The 16,100-nt window shown below is 35.7% G+C and overlaps 1 protein-coding gene and 1 non-coding gene across 27 annotated transcripts in view; both read right to left on the reverse strand.

Moving 5' to 3' along the window:
* EXOC1 (exocyst complex component 1) overlaps nt 1-16,100 on the reverse strand; it is a 51,385-nt gene that overhangs the window by 5,257 nt on the left and 30,028 nt on the right. For 15 of the 26 annotated variants that reach the window (XM_055294614.2, XM_063610428.1, XM_063610426.1 and 12 more), the window contains 7 exons: nt 15,987-16,092; nt 10,979-11,023; nt 9,524-9,687; nt 8,482-8,589; nt 7,191-7,267; nt 6,112-6,340; nt 3,008-3,191 (listed from right to left, as the gene is read on the reverse strand). In XM_055294614.2, the coding sequence (XP_055150589.1) occupies nt 3,008-3,191; nt 6,112-6,340; nt 7,191-7,267; nt 8,482-8,589; nt 9,524-9,687; nt 10,979-11,023; nt 15,987-16,092 (913 nt within the window). The remainder of the gene's footprint in view (nt 1-3,007; nt 3,192-6,111; nt 6,341-7,190; nt 7,268-8,481; nt 8,590-9,523; nt 9,688-10,978; nt 11,024-15,986; nt 16,093-16,100) is intronic. The other 11 variants (XM_055294623.2, XM_055294622.2, XM_063610432.1 and 8 more) reach the window with 1 other exon arrangement.
* LOC129492339 (U6 spliceosomal RNA) lies at nt 14,208-14,314 on the reverse strand. Its single transcript, XR_008660802.1, has one exon. It is a non-coding gene; the product is annotated as a U6 spliceosomal RNA (small nuclear RNA).

The following is a 16,100-nucleotide window of genomic DNA, read 5'->3' on the forward strand; positions in this document are numbered from 1 at the left end:
AAGAATTAAGCACATTTCTGGACTTAATAAAATATATTGTAATGGGAGTCTTCAGGTCTACCTAATCATAATAAAAAGTCATCCTAAAACAGTCCCACGTGTATATGGAAATTCAGTATATAATAAAAGTAGCTTTTCAAATCAATGGAGAAATGATGAATTATTCAAAATGTGTTAGGATAACCGGCTGGACCATTTTAATATATGAAATTTAGGTTCCTACTTTACATCTTGCAGCCAAATTCTAAATTGCTAAATCATTTAAAATGTAAAAAGCAAACAAATTAATACAATCATAAGTACTAAAGAAAATATAACTAATTGAAAAATAATAATTTTGTGATAGTGTGACCTTGCTAAGAATGGCCCAAAATTTAGAAGACTGTTAAGGGGAAAGATGAATAAATTGGACATAAAATTTGAAAATTCATGTAAAGACACCATACACAAAATCAATGAAATGCAAAATAAAATAGTGAGATAATGTATAGCCTATCAGGTTGACAAAGAATAAAAAGATTGGTAATACCTAGTAATACCCAGCATTGGTACAGCTGTAATGCAACTGCTCATAGCACTAGACTGACATAAGCTTTCTGTATCACAATTTGGGAAGAGACTTGAGATACATAAACCCTTTGACCCAGTAATTCCATTTCTAGTAATTTACCCTAAAGAAATTATTTGACAAGTATACAAAGATATATAAACTAAAAAAATCCTAAATGTTTATTAATAGAAGATTTGGTAAATGGATAATGACATATGGATGACTATACAATCGTTAAAAATGATTATGTTTATCTATATTAACTGACGAAGAAAGATACTAAGATTATATAGAGTCCAGCAGCTTCGAAAATAGTGTGTCAGGTATGATAACACTTTTATATTAAAGAAAACACACACACACACAATATGCCCATATATAGAAGAGAGGGACAGGGAATTTAAAAGTTTGGAAGAATAAAAATTTAACATTATCTCTGTACAATAAGATTAAAAATGATCTTTACTTTCTTCTTGATTTGAAAATTCTATTTGCTGATTTTTGGGGATAGTTATTTATGTTTCAGGTCTTGTACTGGCTAGCACTTCAATAACAATGCTAAATAATAAAGGATCTAACAATATTTCTGCTTTAAATTGATTTCAGAGGGAATGTCTCTACTGTTGCAGTTAAGTATCATGTAAGCTTTAGGCCTGAGATAGATTTTTTATCCAATTAAAGGAATATCTCTCTGTTCTTAAGTTTTATAACTTTTAGTTTCTTTATAAATGAATTCATTCATTTATAAAGAATGAATAATGAATTCATTCATTCATGTATTATTTATTTTTAAGACAGGGTCTGGCTTTGTCATCCAGGCTAGAGTGCAGTAGCATGAACAAGGCTCACTGCAGCCTTGACCTCCTGAGCTCAAATGATTCTCCTGCCTCAGCCTCCTGTGTAGCTGAAACTCAGGGACACACCACCATGTCTGGCTAATTTTTAAAAATTTTTTTGTAGAGACAAGGCCTCACTATGATGCCCAGGCTGGTCTTGAACTCCTAGGCTCAAGTGATTCCCCCAACTGGTCCTTCCAAAGTGCTGCAATTACAGGTGTGGGCCACTGTGCCTAGCCACATTACTTTAGAATCAGATAAAGCAAAGCTACTTTGAATTTTAAAAGAAAAAATCAAGGCTGGACATGGTGGCTCATGCCTGTAATCCCAGCACTTTGGGAGGCCAAGGTGGGCAGATCACTTGAGGTCAAGAGTTTGAGACAAGTCTGGCCAACATGGTGAAACCCCGTCTCTATTAAGAATACAAAAATTAGCCAGGTGATGATGCCTGCCTATAATCCCAGCTACTTAGGAGACTGAGGCAGGAGAATTGCTTGAACTTGGGAGGTGAAGGTTGCAGTGAGCCGAGATTATGCCACTGCACTCCAACCTGGGCAACAATTGGTGAGATGATTCCATTTTCTATCAATTTTTTAGCTTTTACAATTCCTGAATATATGCAATCAGATAATTTATTTCAGATGAAATGACATGTCCAGACTTTTCTGTAACTTAATTGTGGGATCTGACACAGGAAGAAAGCAAATTACAGCATTTCGGCAGTAATTTCTCTTGTATTTTAGTACTAATTTCCTTGTATAATAAATATGAAAAACTGAGGCCTAAATAAGTGAATTGATTTCCTTAAGGTTACACACACATCACAGCCCATCATCTCTAGAAGACCACTTGTTAAAATGCAAATGTAATCTGGAAGGTCATGTTTTTGTGTTTAAAAAATGATTTTCTACAAAAAATTAGCAGGGCGTGGTGGGGTGCACCTGTAGTCCCAGCTACTTGGGAGGGTGAGGTAGGAGGATTGTTTGAGCCTGGGAGGTGGAGGTTGCAGTGAGCCAAGATCATGCCACCGCACTCCAGCCTGGGCGACAGAGTGAGGCCCATCTTAAAAAAAAAAAAAAAAGATTTTCAATTTTGCATAGTCATAAGCCCACATAAACCCTAAAATGTAAGTGGTTCATAATGAATACGAATAGGTTTTCTTTTTCTTTTCTTTTTTTTTTTTCTTTTTTTTTTTTGAGATGGAGTCTCGCTCTGTCGCCCAGGCTGGAGTGCAGTGCTGCAATCTCGGCTCACTGCAAGCTCCGCCTCCCGGGTTCACGCCATTCTCCTGTCTCAGCCTCCCGAGTAGCTGGGACTACAGGCGCCCGCCACCACGCCCGGCTAAGTTTTTGTGTTTTTAGTAGAGACGGGGTTTCACCGTGGTCTCGATCTCCTGACCTCGTGATCCGCCTGCCTCGGCCTCCCAAAGTGCTGGGATTACAAGCGTGAGCCACCGCGCCCGGCGGTTTTATTTTTCAAATTCAAGAAATCTTTAATGTTAGAAAACCTAAAAAAAACTATAAGATATACAAAATAATGAACCTATCTGTTCCCGACTTCTTAATTACCAGAAATAAAAACAATAGCTATAACAATTCTTTAGAACACAACAAAAGCTTACCATTAACAAACACTCCTCTGATAAGTTTGGTGTATGCTTTATCTAGGTCTCCACGACGCTCAGCATTTTTGAAGATTGATTCTGCAAGTCCAGCAAATTCTTCAAATTCAGCAACAAATGGAAGAATTCCGACTTTACTCTTCTTTGAGATCTTTACTTCTTCCATTTGCCTTATTTGGTTACTCTAAAGTTAGGCAGAGAGCAAGGGAGATAAATAACCAAGCAACCTTAAAACTACATATAATCATAACAAAATATATAGATGGAGATATAGATATATACATAGATATCATAGAGGCAAGATATTACGTGGTACCTAGAACACTTTGGATGCTTACTAATTGAAGATGAATCACAACAAGGATAACTAAGAAAAACTAATTCTATAGATAATAAAACCATTTTACAGTAAGTTTAAGAAAATCAAAATAATACAGATTATTTAAAACCAACTATAAGCTGGGGACGGTGGCTCACGCCTGTAATCCCAGCACTTTGGGAGACCAAGGTGGGTGGATTGCTTGAGGCCAAGAGTTCAAGACCAGCCTGGCCATTTTCATCTCTACAAAAATACAAAAAGAAATTAGTTGGGTGGGGTGGTGCATGCCTGTAATCCCAGCTACTTGGGAGGCTGAGGAATGAGAATTGCTTGAACCTGGGAGGCAGAGGTTGCAGTGAGCCAAGACTGCGCCACCGCACTCCAGCTGGGCGACAGAGCAAGACTGTCTCAAAAAATAAAATGAAACAAAACAAAATACAATCAAGGCTGTGAACTTCAAGTCTCTGTACAAAGTAAAAACAGTCAACACACATTTCTACCATTTATGAAAGATGAGTACAAGGCAATTACTGATTTTAGGTTATAGGAGAGAAGATTCCAGAGCACCTATAGGATCCCTCCGGGTAACTTCTGGTTGGTGGCCACGTGGTCAAGTTTCAGAACCACAGTCATTTCCAATTTTCAACAGTCTAAAACTTCTGTCTGGATAGACAAACTCTATTTTCAGAGTACAGAAACAAAGAGGGAGGATAGGCATTTCCATATGGATTTGCATTATTTAGTTTTCCATATATTTATTAGTCACTTAGCCTTAGTTCCACAAACTGCTTGTGCATGATATGACAAAATGTGGAAGAAATGTTTCATGCAGACAGAATCCTAGGTTCAAAACGATCCATGGATTCAATTGTGGTTCTATGATTCTGAAGGGATCTAAATCTACTCAGTAGGAAGGATTACACTGCCAAATACTTTTGTATTATTTCAGCTTCTACCTAACATTTCATTGCGTTGAGATTTGAGGAGTATAACTCGAAAACCATATGACATACGGATTAGAAAAATAATTATCTCTAGGCTTCTGACATTAGTATAAGAAAACCCTATGAGTATAGTCAGCTATTTCATATCATCTGTACTAATGTTCTACTTCATCGGTATTGGTAACTGAGGTGAAAAACGGATGCAGTAGGAAAGATAGTAGTAAGACTGCAGGTACTAGAACCAGACTGTCTGGGTTTGAATACAAGACCCATATTTTTTAACTGTGGACCTGGGGAAAGTAACTTCACCTCTCAAACAATCTACCTTATTGAGGGGCTAGGTTTAAGATTAGATGACATAGTGTGTGCAAAGTGCCCAGACTTGTGCCTGGTACACAGTAAGCACTCATTTATAAATGCTGTCTATTGATCTTATGACCAGTGTTCATAAATGAGAGATAAGATCTCATCAAAAATAAGATATTATTAAAATAAGAATTAAAATAAGATATACAGAAGGATGACAGGCAGAAGAAACCACCCTCTTCTTTAGTGGCAAACCTATGTCCTTTATATATATATATGCAACTTATGAGAAAATGTGAATTTACATCTTTGTCTAGATTACCTTCTCTAGTGCCATGCCTTGAGAAGTGTTCATGAAGCATTTTTTAACCTGGCCCAGCCCAATTCATACATACAAGTGTAAAAAATGTAACGGATAGATGGCCGGTGTCTCTTGCCTGTAATCCCAGCACTTTGGGAGGCTGAAGCGGGCGGATCACCTGAGGTTGGGAGTTTGAGACCAGCCTGACCAACATGGAGAAACCCCATCTATACTAAAAATACAAAACTAGCCGGGCGTGGTGGCGCATGCCTGCAATCCCAGCTACTCGGGAGGCTGAGGCAGGAGAATCGCTTGAACCCGGGAGGCGGAGGTTTCGGTGAGCCGAGATTGCACTGTTGCTCTCCAGCCTGGGCAACAAGAACGAGACTCCATCTCAAAAAAAAAAAAAAGTAACAGATAGTAAGAAAGTTGTTAGATTTTTTTCTATTAGGAGGAAAATGATAATTGCTCAGTTTTAACAGTTTATTCTTAAAATAAAATACAATTATTAAAGCTACTAAACTATTAAAATAAAAAATTAAAATAATCAAATTAGTTTTCTTATTAGAATGTATTAAAAGAAGAACAGTAACAACCCAAGTGATAGTTTCAACTGTTTCATTAAATCAATGGTGATTGACTAATAAACTGAGATGTCAGTGATTCAGTGGATTTTTTTTTTTTTTTTTTTGACAGAGTCTTCACTCTTGTCACCCAGGCTAGAGAGCACTGGTGCAATCTCGGCTCACTGCAACCTCCACCTCACAGGTTCAAGCAATTCTCCTGCCTCAGTCTCCTGAGTAGGTGGGATTATAGGCATGTGCTACCACGCCTGGCTAATTTTTGTATTTTTAGTAGAGATGGGGTTTTGCCATGTTCACCACGCTGGTCTCGAACTCCTGACCTCAGGTGATCTGCCCACCTCGGCCTTCCAAAGTGCTGGCATTACAGGTGTGAGCCACTGAGTCTGGCCTCCAGTGGATCTCTTAAGCAACTGTTGCCACTGTGCCACCTCCTCCAGAACTTGCCAAGATTCACAGTGTGGAATGGAAACTAGCTGGCATAGTGCCACCCAACTAACTCTGTTCATGTAGATTGTTGCCATGCCCTGCTTTGAGGGACATAAACAACAGATTCCCCAACAGAAACCTGGAAATCCCTCGATTTAAATACATTTACCTATATTTTGCAATGACTAGGATGCTAAGGTATTTTTTTAAAAAAGAAAACTTACAATGCATTTGTCAAAGTTCCTTTTGACAGTCACCAAAACATTTCCCAATGTAGTACTTAGGAAAGAAGCAGGGTCCACATTTTGTGCAGTCCACACATGATGACTCATTTTGACTAGCATATAAAGAGAGTTAAAGCTATCAATTTTGTCTCCTAATGCAATTAGGTTGTTCAGCTCTGGCTCAATGCAGCGGAATATTTTAATCATCATTTGGCGGATCATATCTTTCCTGTTCAGAAAACAGACAAGAAGTATAAAGTTATAATGAGCTTCAGGTGAATTCACCTTTAACTTTAATCCACTGGGTATATACAAAAAGACAAAAATACCATAATTAAATTTCAACTAAAAATGTCTAAATAGCCAGGCATGGTGGCTCAACGCCTGTAATCCCAGCACTTTGAGAGGCCAAGGTGCGCAGGTCACCTGAGGTCAGGAGTTCGAGACCAGCCTGGCCAACATGGTGAACCCCTGTCTCTACCAAAAGTACAAAAATTAGCCAGACGTGGTGGTGCATGTCTGTAATCCCAGCTACTTGGGAGGCTGAGTCAGGAGAATCGCTTGAACCCGGGAGGTGGAGTGCAGTTGCAGTGAGCTGAGATGGTGCCACTGCATTCCAGCCTGGGCAACAGAGGGAGACTCTGTCTCAGAAAACAACAACAACAACAACAAACAAATAAAAATGTCTAAATATGATTATAGTAGTTTTTGATATAAAAATATTTTACTGACATTGGGTTTTATCATTTGAATTAGCTTTAAGTTGTAAAGCTGGGTCATGAAATGTGCTTTGTGATTTCTAAGAAATACACTACAATTAAAGGCTTCCCCCTACCAGCAAACAACAGACTGACTTCATCTTCCGTAAGTCCTGGAGCAAGGAAGAGTTGAAGAGCCATAAAATAAGAATAAGACTGATTTTAAATCAGTAAAACGTTTGGTAAGACAATGGACACACATGCTGGTGCTGTGAGTGCTGTCAGGCTACTGAGAAACATCTAGACCCCTCAATGAGCAGCACTCCATGTTTTAAAGTTTATTTTTTCCAAAATAAACAACAGATAGTAACAAAGACATACTCAGATGAAACAGGCAGTGGTGTGCCACAATTATGTTGCCGTGATAATGTTCCTCCATCCAGGTCCTCTGCTTCAGCCTGCAAAAATTATTCAGGCACTTTACATAATAAAATACCAACAATTTGACTAGTATTTATATAGCAAAAGCCTGCTCAGTCTTAAAATTCCTAGGAAAGAATACATTATGAAAAATAATGATTTTTAAAGGTAGCATTATGATAAAGCTAGCTATATAATTTAGTATGCTGTTTAAGAATGTTCATGAGATACTCTTCTTAGGTTTTATCCAAGAACTTTTGTGGGGTGAGAAGTTGTATTTGTGTGTGCACCTGAGGGGAAGTAGGGAGGTACAGGAAGCTGAACGCAAGGTGTGGGAATGGGGGCAGTTTGACAACAACCACCACAAAAATAGAAAACGTCCAAACACAACTTTCAAAAGAGAATTTAAAAAATTAAGGAAATCTCATCATTTATTCTAATAAAACTTCAGCATTAAAAAAATGCAATAAAAAATTCTTACAGAAGCCAACAAATAAACAAATTTGCCACCATTACTACCGTAACAATGAACACTCTAAACCATTTATCATAATCCATTTCTCATTTATTTTATCACTGCTTTTATAAGTTGGTTGTCTGTGGCATACAATTTTGAGATGGTAATTTAAAAAACTTTATTTGCACTGTTTTTAAGTTCTTCAAAATACTCAAGAAACTCTCTCATCTTATTCTCTTATATGTACGCTACCAGAAAGGCATGCTGAATAGGCACTATGATATCTACTTTACAGAAGAGGAAAGCTGGGGATCGAATAACTGGCTTAAGATCTCATGGCTAGTTAGTAACAAAGCCACAAGGAAGGCAGATCTGAGGCCTCATTTTCTTTTACTTCTCATTATTGTTATTTGGTATACTATAGTGTATACACTCAAACATCATTTTAAAACATTGTGTTTGTCTTGATAACTACTAAAATGTTAAAATAGCCTTTTAAATAATGTTCTTTGCAAAGTAAACTCAGACATTCCTCCCCCCACTAATTTAGAGAATATTTAGGCTTGTAATATTCTAAAATATTAAATTAGATGCCCAAACTTCATCTGTCACTGTTTTTATTATCTTGTGGTATTACAAAAATTCCTTACATCCTAAATCCTTACGTCATAAAAAAATCCTTACATGATAAATTCTTTCCTTTTCTCTTCTGATAATAAAATTGTGACTACATATTAATTAAGCTAATTATGTTACAGATCATAAATACTAGCCAAAATACACTGTGAGCCATACCATAGTTCCAGGCATACTTTGATGTTGCTGTAGTTTGAAAAATTTACTTATGAAATCCTGTTCTGCCAGACATAGGGGCTCCAGTTCACTTAGTACCTGTTCAAAGATCTGAAGAAAACCAAAGTGATCCTGTAACGAAAGAACTGCACCAAATGCTTAAAATAACACTTCACATTAAATTTTCTTTTCTGCACAGACCATGGATCCATAATCTCACTAATCTATGAATTTATAATCTCAATGGAATCCCAAAAACAAACTCTTCCAAGATCGACAGGACAATGGTATTAGCAAGGTATAACAAGGCCACAAAATATACCTAAAATAAAACTCACAGTTATTCACTTCACATCTGGAAAGAGGAGCACAAAGATCAACTTTTAAAACTTATTTATGGCCAGGCATGATGGCTCATGCCTGTAATCCCAGCACTTTGGGAGGCCAAAGTGGGCAGATCACTTGAGCTCAGGAGTTTGAAACCAGCCTGGCCAACATGGTGAAACCCCATCTCCACTAAAAATACAAAAATTAGCTGGGTGTGGTGGCAGGCACCTGTAATCCCAACTACTTGGGAGGGAGGCAGGAGAACTGCTTGAATCCAGAAGGCGGAGGTTGCAGTGAGCTGAGACTGTGCCACCGCATTCCAGCCTGGGCGACAGAGCAAGACTCCATTTCAAAAACAAACAAACAAAAAAACTTATTTAATTTAGTACAGAGAAAGGCCAGCATCACAAAAGCTTTTATTTCCTCTTACTTTCTAGGTGCCCAAACACCTTAGATTTGAGATACAAGCATTTTATGATTTATAACAAATTTTAATAAAACTTTTATGCCATTTCATTGATAATTCACATTTTACTTGTCCTTTGACTAGTTTTTTTTTTTTTTTCCAGATTTGATTCAGTTGGAAAGTAAGACATGGTTAATGCTTAAGAGAACCAGAAGAACCCAAATCTTTGAACACACTTAGAGCAACCACAAACTGCTGTTAGAAAAGAAAACTAATGTTAATGTCTAAGAAACACTTGTTATTTTAGTTTACCTTATCAAATTTGGTCCTGTCGGCAACATCGAGATCAGAGGCAGACATGTTTCCCATATCCAGCAGGGAAGATGACTGAGATCTGCGATTCCCTGAACTCTGAACACTGAGCTTATTTAGACTAGAAGTAGATCCAGTTAATTTCCCTGAACTTCCATGAAGACCTAAGAAATAATAAAACTTTGAAAGTTATGACCTTCACAAATAAATGATCCAAAGTATAAAGCAGGGATAGATCTTCTCTCTTCTACTGGCTTGATCTTCCAGGGCTCATATTAGTTAGTGCACAAATCTTCTATAAGGGATAGGTGGTATAGTTTCCTTATCTTCCATTAACATTTGTGTCCTAATCCTGAGCATATTGAAAAAAGAAGTGAAACTACACAGATCCACAGAACAGGACTGAAAGGGACCTTAAAGAGCATATTGTCTATAACCTGCCCATTTCATAAAGTCACCTGGTGATATCGCTAGACTGAAGTAGATGAGGGTTTCTTTTCCATTCAAAAGGACAGGAATATGGATGAAGGTCACTGAGGACCACGTTAGCATATTAGCCAGCATGACTTTGTTATACTTCAGAAGAAAATTGCTGCATCTCAATGTTACCTCCACAATAAATCAATATATTAGGTTGAACCACAAGAAACTGCCCATACTTGATCACTTTGCCCTACCAAAAAAAGTCAATTACATATGATTCAATTTAATGTGTTCTGAACTCTGAAACTGCTTTTCCATTAAGTGAACTGATTATAGTCCTTTAAAAACTAAATAAAATGAACAGAAAAAACACCCTGAAAACTCGTTATATTTAAAATACAACTGAAATGTAATACATACATCACTAATCATATTAATATGGGACATCTCTGTTTAGGTAAAATTTTGGTATCCATCATAGCCACGGGGAAAAATGAGAACATATAGCTGGCAATAGCTCACATACACCAAGGAATTAAAGGATTTGATTTTCAGAAGAAAAGGTGACATTTTTATTCAGAATTAAACATAAACAATAACTAATATATTTTAAAAACATCCTTCCTGAATATCTCTCAGTTAACTTGTACTATTTGCTAATGGTCAGAAAAGACAAATGAAGACAGAATAGGTACAATTAAAGATAAACTTTGGCTTCATTATGTAAAATCCGACCATATCTATATAAGATTTTTTTATAGCTTCTAAACAGCCTGAAAACAGAAGTATAATGGTTAAGCCTTTTCACAAATTTCTGACACAATGTTCTACTACTCGTCAAGTAATTTTAACTATATCATGTATTTCTTGGATACAGCCATATCACTACCATCATGTTGGCTTTCTTTCACCAATACCTGGCAATTCAGAGCAATCAAAATTTTTGGTGTTACCTTTTTTCAAGACAACTAATTTCTAGACATTAAACAAACATGCATTGAGAATACCTACTAATACACTAAGCATACTCACTCTCTGTTTCCTGTTTGACAGCACTTTCTTTTCGAGGCAGTGTAGCTGTGATGGATTAGGTTGCAAGCATCAAAGACAAAGACAAGTTAATAAACTGCAATTTGCACAAACCATGCACAAGAGGAAGTTAAAGCTCTAGTTTAAAAGACACATGCAAAGAACCATGAGCATCAAGTAACAAGAAGTGCAAACACATGTTTAGTTGGTCACCTACTGTTTGAGAAATTATATGAGAGAAAAAAACTGTACTTTTAATGTATTGTTTTTACTCAAATATTCAGGTAGAAATATCTACGTGTAATCCCCCTACACTTTAAAATGTTTTGTTTTTTTTTTTAAGTTTATGAAGCTGGTACACTTAAATTTAAAAGACTAAATTTGCAAGTTTTGGTTTCCTGAGAAAATATAATTCAAGTAAATAAAGTGGCAATTTATTAGAATGCAGCTGTAGATTTAGATGTCAACAATCTTGTATTCCCTGAAAGCTCCTGATTCTCCACTGACTAAATAATTTTATACTATATCTAACAAAAAATTATATGAGTGGGGCTTTAAAACCACTGAAAAGTTAAAACTAATTATCAAGCTGAATTACTTAATCACTGGCTTTGTGAGTGCTCAGAATGAAAGGTATATATCATAATACTAACAATCAGATGTATGAATAAAAGGGTAAAGTTTAGGGAACAGATGTAATATAAGAATTTGAACTCTTTTTAGGTCATTAGGCATTTCTTTTATCTAAAACTTCTCTCTCTATAATATCTATTAGATCAATATGAGAGCTAATTTTGCAAAACAGTCTGCACTCAAATTAGAAGTTGATGTGAAAGGTGACGAAAGATCATAGGATGAAACAGAATGTTAAAGAATAAAACTAAAACCTAAAAATATCTTTAAAACAGCAAAATGATGTGTCAACTGACATTATCCCTGCCAAGCTTCAAGGCAAAAATCTTGTCACATCAGTGACTGGTATATCTTCATCAGTGACAGGTATATCTTTCTAGCCTTGGCTGACCTAAAGCTCAAGGGAATATGAAAAAACAAGGCTGGACATTAAAGTGGCAAACAGGGATCATGCTGGAACTACTAGCTAGCCAATCTAAACAGTACTTTCTGGTGCCTTAAGGTGTCACTATGCTATGTTCAGCAGTGCCAGAGCAAAATCTAATTCTTTATATGGTTTATCTTTTTCTTTTTTTTTTTTTTGAGACAGGATCTCATTAGGTTGCCAAGGCTGGACCTGAACTCCTGGGCTCAAGTGATCCTCCTACCTCAGCCTCCCATATAGCTGAGATTATAGACATGTATCACCATGCCTGACTAGTTTTCTCTCTTTAGTAGTCAATAAGGAATACAGACTTAGTAGTAGTGCCTATTAATTATAATTTGGGGTTCATAAAACAGCCTGTATCACTTATCAGCAAGTGATAATACTGAGGTAAAATGTTAAATATCTTTAAATAATCCCCACTAGAATGTAAACTTCATAAAGGTAGGGTCTTTGTTTACTGCTGCATTCCCAGTACTTATAACAGTGAGTTATTAGGTAATAGGTAATTTATAAATATTTATTGAGTTAATCTTCCAGCCATCCTTGAATTCAGCATTGTATTCACGACTCTTTGGAATCAACAAGGTTTCTTAGTTTAGCGGAGAAACAATAATAAAATAATTTTGGCTATTTTAAAGATTTGGAATATTGAATTGGAAGGAGGGCAATGATTATGTAAATGTATGTATTAAGGGACTAAAATCTCATACAAACGAGAAGTGATATATATATCTCAACTGTAGAAAGTAAAAATGGTGACTAAAAAAATAATTACTAAATTTCCTTTCCCTGTCATTTCATTAAATTTGTAGAATACAAAGGAAAAAAATACACTGAAATATCAATCCTGTGGGAAAAAATTTCATGCCTTTGAAAATATCAAAATAAATCTATTTAAAAAGGCAGTAACCTACACAAAGGCCTTATCACAAAGAAAAGCTACTTCCCTGGTACTTTAACATAATTTTGAATTATTTCAGCTAAGTAGATGTTAAAGACTTGACTCAAGAGTGGCTGAAAAAGAAAGGATTCTCTATTCCCCTGATTCTCTATCACTATATTGACTATATAGTTTCTTTTTGTAAGATGCATTCATTCTGATTATTCTTACTAGCATTTATTCTTACTAGCATTTGTCACCCAGAATTTTCAGAGCAAGCAAGCAAGCAAAAACAAAATTAATTTAAATTTCATTTATAATTACTTAATTTTCATTCACTGAAAAGTCATCTTTCCAAAATTTGAGATTTCTATTTTAATTATAATTACAGATGCTCCTTGACTTACGATGGGGTTACATTTCTTGCTTTTTTTTTTTTTTGAGACAGGGTCTTGCTCTGTTGTCCTGGCTGGAGTGTAGTGGCACAGTCATGGCTCACTGCAGCCTTGACCTCTCAGGCTCAAGGGATCCATGCCCCTCAGCCTCCTAAGTAGATGGGACCACAGGTGCATGCCACCATGCCTGGCTAATTTTTGATTTTTTTGTATATATGGGGTTTTGTCATGTTACCAAGGCTGGTCTCGAACTCCAGGGCTCAAGTCATCCTCTCGGCTCACCCTCCCAAAGTGCTGGATTTATAGGTGTGAGCCACTGCGCCAGGCTGGAGTTACATTTTGATAAACCCATTACACGTTGAAAATATTAGAAAATGCATTTAACACACCCAACTTACTGAACACCAGAGGCCTAGCCTACCTTAAACATGGTGAAAACACATCAGCCTAGAGTTGGGCAAAATCATCTAACACAAAGCCTCTTTTATAATAAAGTATTGAATATTTCATGTAATTTACTGAATACCATACTGAAAGTAAAAAACAGAATGGCTATGGGTACTTGAAGTATGGTTTGTACTGACTGCAGACTGCTTTCAAACCACTGTAAAATAAAAAAATCCTAAGTCGAACAATTATAAGCCAGGACAGTCTATAGTATTAAAAATTTATTTAAACACAATTTGAATCACTGAAAAGATATCTTTGAAAAAAATGTACGCTATATCTTTACAAATTCTCAAGTCATTTGCATTTAACTTGAAATTAATTTTTAAAATACTGCCTAAAAGTTGGATTTTCAAACATGAACCAAACAATTTTTATTCTCCAAATTGTTTATTTAGTTTTTCTTCTCCTATAGCTGATATCAAAATAACTGACACTGTAATTTTCATTTGTTTTATAGATCATTTCACAAATTAGTGTGTCATCCTTGCACAGGGACAATGCTCATCTTCTCTGTATTGTTCCAATTTTAGTATATGTGCTGCTAAAGCGAGCGCAATTTTCTATGCACTCAATTGTCACAAATAACTCTCCTATTCCTTGCTATTTAATAGACACATTTAATAGAAGATATGTGATCTTAACACTTATAAAACTACAAAAGTACCTTTTAACCTGTATTATGTTAGTTAAAAATGTTTTTAACAAGATAATTTAAGAATTTCTCAAGGAGGAAAAAATTTAGGTTTCAGGTTAATGCAATGATAACATTAAGATACTATTGTACTTGACTTAAGTTATATTCTTATTATTTCATTTATCTTAATGTGAATCTTAGACTTGATAAACTATTATGATACTGGGATTAATGACCTACTCAGTAGATAATTTTAGAAATAGTTCTCTCTTACCTCCAGTTTTCATATACTGAAGGAGTTCTCTCAAAATAAAATGGTTCACTAACAAGTGGTGACAAATATACTTAATGAAAACATTAAACATGTAACTGCATTAATAATATGCTGTTTACTACAAAAAAAAAGCATAACATATCCACAGTGAAACATTAACAGGGATATAAACACACTGCTGTTTAAGAACAATTAACCTTTAGGATGAGTTAGCATTTCTGTTTCCAAAAGCCTACTGTCCCAAGATTCTTATCAGTATCTGTAAAGTGTAGCATATTTACAGACAAATTCAAACCATTTCAAACGTCTGGACTAGTATAATCAATATATTAGTGTTGCATTTTTTAAAAATAGTGAGTTACAGAATAATTACCCATTAATGACAGTCTTCTCTGTCCTACAGAAAAGAATGGAAACATGTACTATCAGTTTTCAATCCTGTTTCTTGATTACTGAAGTTGCTTAGGACATAGGCTCCTTTCAACAAGCAAATGCTAAACTCATTTTTCTAAAGGGCAGCTAGGCAGACACACTGAGGAGTACACAATGTGGCCATTTAAGGCCAGGTTTTGACTTGAATAGGCACAAAACTCCATCCAAAAGGAACTCCAGAGATGGATACATGCAAGAGCAGAATGTGGCCTTGGCAAATCACCTTCCTCATAACTTGATACTGTCACTGGCTATTCTTTCAAATAATGTTTTTGTCCATTTAAAATACTTACAAACAACAAAAATTAACATGCTTCAAAGCATCTCTTTAGAAAAATAAGGTAAAATAACATGAGAATGTTTGGTGACAGTTTTACAGCCCTTTGGCAGGGGAGAAAATATTTAAACTTTCTTTTTGATTCAAAATAGCCAGTGAGAAGTAAGAAGCCAGGAACCAGTTTCATTTCTATGTGGAGAGCAATGACTTAAGAGATTAGTGACTTGCCCCCAGCTGTTATAAAAAGTCTTTTAGGGAATCAGTTAAACTGAACTCCCAACATCTGTCTCTCAGTCTAGTACTTTCTCTACTTGACTGCACTTCATTTTCTCACCAACTGCTGTTCTTATGAATATATATATTTGATTATAGCATGAATACGCAATTGCTGTCACAGTCACATACTGCAGAATTTTAATTAGTAAAGAAAATTTACAGATATACATATTTGTTCTATGAAACAGCTATAAATCAAGCCAATGTTTTAGACCTTTTTTTCATAAATTCTGCTGGATCTACCTCCACCTTGCTTAAGAAGTCTTAGAATTATTTGTTATAAATAAAACCATTTTTAATAGGAAGATAATGAACTGACATGCCTAAGCTTACCAAACTTCTTGCTTTCTTTAGTTGTGCCAGTCATCTTGATCTTTGCAACTTCAAAGAAATCTTTGATTTCTCTTTCATATAGTCGGGATAAATAATCCATGTAATTCTTAAAAT

This window comes from Symphalangus syndactylus, chromosome 10, assembly GCF_028878055.3.
Source record: "Symphalangus syndactylus isolate Jambi chromosome 10, NHGRI_mSymSyn1-v2.1_pri, whole genome shotgun sequence".
NCBI lineage: Eukaryota > Metazoa > Chordata > Mammalia > Primates > Hylobatidae > Symphalangus > Symphalangus syndactylus.